General features: G+C 41.0%; 1 protein-coding gene across 2 annotated transcripts; it reads left to right on the forward strand.

Annotated features, from left to right (window-relative positions):
- Positions 1-595: 595 nt before the first annotated feature.
- LOC306935837 (retinol dehydrogenase 7-like) lies at positions 596-4558 on the forward strand. 2 transcript variants are annotated; one of them, XM_079519093.1, is made up of 5 exons: positions 596-903; positions 1164-1478; positions 2531-2789; positions 2897-3060; positions 3676-4558. In XM_079519093.1, the coding sequence occupies exons 1-5, from the start codon at positions 897-899 to the stop codon at positions 3897-3899; spliced, it is 969 nt and encodes a 322-aa protein (XP_079375219.1). In that variant the 5' UTR covers positions 596-896; the 3' UTR covers positions 3900-4558. The 2 variants fall into 2 exon arrangements, with proteins under 2 accessions (XP_079375219.1, XP_079375220.1); XM_079519094.1 differs by having other exon boundaries at positions 596-852.
- Positions 4559-5004: the final 446 nt, after the last annotated feature.

A 5004-nucleotide genomic window follows, 5' to 3' on the forward strand; every position in this document is an offset into this window, starting at 1 on the left:
ACTACCTTAACAGGATTCAAGATAAACAAGTTAAATTGGTATTGACAATGATGAAACATTGGTATTAAATAATTGAACGAACAAACCAAAATTGGAACTGGAACACTATAAAAGTGAAGCTTATAAATGAGTAAATATAAATAAGTATAAGTAAATAAATAAGTAAAATAAATAAAAGTAAATAAATAAGTAAATAAATAAATAAGTAAGTATAAATCTCCCAAATTGGTGGCCCACCTGCTGTGAATGTATTTTCTGTTTATAGGCTAAAGAGCAGGAGAGGCGGGAAGCTGTAAATCTGAACAAACATGATTACTATCAATGAGTTAATGGGAATATAGAGCTTTAACTTTTTAACAAAACACATTTTGTTTTTACCCAAATATATCACTAATACAGCTCCTCAATCAAAACAGAGTGTTTTGAAAGTGACTACTCTCATCCAGACTCCAGAGACCTCCTCTGAACTTCCGTCCACTGGACAATAATGTGCAGTCATCTCCATCTGCTGGAACTTTAGTGTAATTGTCCAGAGAAAGAGCGATGTAGAAAAGCAAAGGTGTAGAGTAGACCATAGAGTATAAAGGGGGTGTAGTCAGGTAGGCTTTTACTGCGCGGGGAAAGCCTGGTGACTGGTGACGCGAGGAGCGAGTACTACAAACCTGGTAGTGGACTACACTAGACTTCAAAGCAAAATACGCGTCGTCGAGCCCTACTATAGCTACTCTAGGATTAATCCCGCTTCAATCTACAATCAAGCTTTTCTTTTGAAAGTGGAAGTAATCCATCTCCGGTGCAACTATAACCAATTTAAGGTGTTTTGACACATAGTTTAAAGTTTCGACCGTCCAGGTTAGTGCTTTACTTGTCTGGCTGTATCATCTTTGCTGGGGGAAATGCTAGGTGAGGATTTGATTTACTATCAACAGCGAATGTGATTTTTTAGATCAAATAAGCTTATCTTTTCGTAGTCCTGTGCCTGCATGTCTTTAATGTTTTAATGTTTCTTATGCACATGGCTGTTTAGTTGCGTTTTATGTTTTTTTAAATGGCTCTACTTCTACCGTGTCAGAATGTGTATTCTTATTTTTCAAACCCCTGTTGCTCAATGTCAATTATGGGGCTGCAACTTCCCATTAATCAATCTGTCTTGTGTACTTTAGAAATGTTCCTGTATATCCTATGGCTGGTGCCTATTTGGTTCCTATATCGCTGGTGCAAAGAGAGACGAAGAATAGCCAACATCTCGGGGAGACATGTCTACATTACTGGTTGTGACTCTGGGTTTGGTAATCTCCTCGCAAGACATCTGGACCAGCTGGGTTACCGTGTGATTGCAGGCTGTTACACTGAGAAGGGAGAAGACGAGTTGAAGAAGATCTGCTCAGACAGGCTGACCACTATCCACCTGGACGTCACCAAACCCGAAAGTGTCCGCAAGGCAACAGCTGATATTAAGACTTTAGTTGGCGAGAAGGGTAAGTGAAATGAAATGAAATGAAATGATTACTATATTTACCCAGGGTATCTGGGCTAAGCTCAAGAACTTGTTTACAGCCAGGCCCTGCTCATAGAACACATTTCATCGTATTCAATGCCTTGTTCAAGGGCACTTCAGCGGTGGTAATTTTTAACGTGTGTGTGTGTGTGTGTGTGTGTGTGTGTGTGTGTGTGTGTGTGTGCTTTTAGGACATGACAGGATTATTGATTCCGATTCAGTCAGTTGATTGTTCCAATAAACCTTGCATGATACTGTAAACCGGTCTAGCAGCCATGGTCTGTATGATTGGCATGTTACTTCACATGTAAATCACCAGAGATGGGTGGGTTCAGGCAGTTTCACCGTTTCAGGAATGTCTTGCTGATGACAAATGTTTGCTCATGAGCCTAAACACTATACAGGTTTCCAGGAATACAAAACAACTCGCCCCTTTACCAACTCGCCCCGGGCGTACAGCCGGCGGAACAGCGCGGCCTGGTATTCCTAAAGTAATCTAAGTAAATTATGCTTAAAAGGTTAAATCTAACCTTATTCCTAACCTTAACCTCAGTAAAACTATGCCTAACCCTATTCTAAACTTAACCCCAGTAAAACTTGCACACATGGACATCAAAGGGGGCTTCAGCCCCTCCCCTTTTACCCGTCTGTAAAACAACTGCTCATCCAGACAATGAATGCAGCATTTACTATGGTGAAAGAAATGCAAATGCCCTCCTCTCTTTTTCATGACATACCCGATAATTGCTTTTTTCAGAACTCTCCTGATCTTGAACACAGCATTTTGCGTTGAAAGATTTTTTTCAGAAATCCATGTCATCGCCGCATCTCCAGTAGCCAACGAGTGCGGGGTTGCGCACGGAAAATGGCAGATCTACAAACTCAACACGTCACACTGCGACGTGTTGAGCTGAGGCTATTTTCTTCAAAAAGTGTGCTCTTACGAATTTCAGACCCTGCTTCTGTAACACTCTCTGCATGTCCCTGGCAGGTTTGATCTTTGTTTGACTGACTGTAATGCTGTTCCTACAGGGCTGTGGGCTGTCGTGAACAATGCAGGCATCTCTGTTCCAACTGGTCCCACTGACTGGTTCACCATAGAGGACTACAAGGGCATGCTAGATGTCAATCTGAACGGGGTCATAAGTGTAACACTGAGCATCCTGCCACTCATTAAGAAGGCCAAAGGCAGGGTGGTGAATGTTGCCAGTGTGTTTGGGAGAATCAGTCCATTTGGTGGGCCCTACTGTGTGTCCAAGTATGGGGTGGAAGCCTTCAATGACAGTTTAAGGTGAGAGTGGCTGTAACTGTTACTGCTGTAGCTGAATGTTATTTATCTCAAGCATCTTGTCCCATGGAGGGTTCATGTGTGTGAAACCTTTTTTTTTCTCGTTTCAGGTTGTACATGTTACATTTCGGAGTCAAAGTCTTATGCATTGAACCTGGTTTCTTCAAAACAAATGTGACAAACATACCACTAATGCAAAATAGCCTACAGAAGAGCTGGGACAAATTACCCCAGGATACAAAAGATGACTATGGAGAGGATTACATCCGTGTTGGTGAGTTTTTGTGAAGGTTCTACTTAAATAAAAGAAAATTAACCATGACAAATACATGAGGTGTAGAAACATTGGAGAGTCAGAGTGTATGGGTCATAAGTGGATGGGTAAGGAGGTTGTTGTAGTGTGGTTAAAAACGGCAAATCAAAATGGGTGCCCTGCCCGGAGGGGGGGGGGGGGGTGGGTGGGTGTGGGTGTGGGTGTGGGTGTGGGTGTGTGTGTGTGTGTGTGTGTGTGTGTGTGTGTGTGTGTGTGTGTGTGTGTGTGTGTGTGTGTGTGTGTGTGTGTGTGTGTGTGTGTGTGTGTGTGTGTGTGTGTGTGTGTGTGTGTGTGTGTGTGTGTGTGTGTGTGTGTGTGTGTGTGTGTGTGTGTGTGTGTGTGTGTGTGTGTGTGTGGTGTGCTGCTGCTAAAGGCCCATACTACACGCCCTATGAAGCCTTACAAGAGTTCACAATACTTAATGATTCATTCAGACAGGGAACAAAGTGTTAAGAAAATATACATGGGATAAAAAAATATATATAATTGCACTTTTGGCTAGTTGTTTTTCCATGTACTTAAAAATGCATATTATACAACCATATCGTATTGCTGATGCTCATGCTTATCTTCTAGCATTTGAAAAGGTTGAGGGAAGATTTTCCCAGCTAACGGATGGGGACCTGATGAAGGTAGTCCACTGTATGGAGCACGCCATTTCTGCAGTCCACCCTCGCACTCGCTACTCTCCTGGATGGGATGCCAAGTTCTTCTGGTTGCCGTTGTCCTACATGCCGACATGCATTGTGGACAGACTTTTCCTCATAGATTCAATCAGGCCAAAAGTATCTACGCTATAGGTGCTCTGCCAGGTCGGGTTTAAACCAAGGTCCTGCCTTGATGCAAATGATAAAGCATTACCACTTGAATGCAATAGGAATGTTATTTCAATTTTATGAACCAGAATTTGTACCAGTCTCTTTAATTCACCTTTGATAAAAAAAATAAACATATTTTATGAGAAAAGACTACACTTCACTTCTCTTCATGCATTATGACAGCAAGATGATTATAATAATTGAATGAAGTCATTGAAGTGTCTGTCGAGTTACAGTATACAGTACTGTACTCGTTGGTGTACAGTACCAAGGTGTAATTCTGTACCAAAAATGATATCGTTCCTCCACCCACTTTCGCACAAATATATTTGATGGTATTAGTTTGTAGTCTAGTTTATTAACCTCTTAAACACTATAATTCAGGTGTCTAGACTTGGGCCCTTTCTTTTGCTCTATACAATGTCTATTATCCAGAAATGGCATAAACAAGTGCACAACAGCGCTAGGTCTATTTTTGCTGAATGGTTGGCATTATGATGTGCCCAGAAAGGGATGTTAGGAATCCCAAACACTACAAATGTGTAGTGATGTGCTACCGGTAAAGTAATGAATATGATTATTGTAAATGTTTGAATTGGGCAACCGATTGTATGCATACATTTGAATATTTACATTTGCAGTTTTCTATTATCAATACACATAATGCAGTGGAATATTAAAACATTACCACAAACCAATTATGGAGAGTACAGATACATTGGCTGAATTATATAGAAGACATAATCACAGAACTCTATCTAAGAGGGAATGCAGTTCTGACACCCAGTCATACAAGCTGGTATAGTTTGATACAATGACATGCTTATAGGGCCTGTGCCATTGATGGCCAGTATCGACTTTTAACACTAGTTATGTTCCAACCCCCTACAAAGTCTCTTATTTGGAACACATAAGCTTGCAAGCTTAACTTGCAAACGATTTGAATCTCATCACTAAATGTTTTTAATGTGTGTGTGTGTGTGTGTGTGTATATAGTATATACAGTGTAAATATATACATTACGCACACACACGCGGCGCGCACACACACACCTTTTTGAGTACTAATGTTAACCCTGCTGGAAAAA

Source organism: Electrona antarctica (assembly GCF_951216825.1).
Source record: "Electrona antarctica genome assembly, chromosome: 13".
Classification (NCBI taxonomy): Eukaryota; Metazoa; Chordata; class Actinopteri; order Myctophiformes; family Myctophidae; genus Electrona; species Electrona antarctica.

What these genes read in the sequence shown, in the direction of transcription:
- LOC306935837 (XM_079519093.1), top strand. An exon ending in GACTTTAGTTGGCGAGAAGG is followed by an intron (nt 1,479 to 2,530) that starts GTAAGTGAAATG and finishes CTGTTCCTACAG; the next exon opens with GGCTGTGGGCTGTCGTGAAC. An exon ending in GCCTTCAATGACAGTTTAAG is followed by an intron (nt 2,790 to 2,896) that starts GTGAGAGTGGCT and finishes TTCTCGTTTCAG; the next exon opens with GTTGTACATGTTACATTTCG.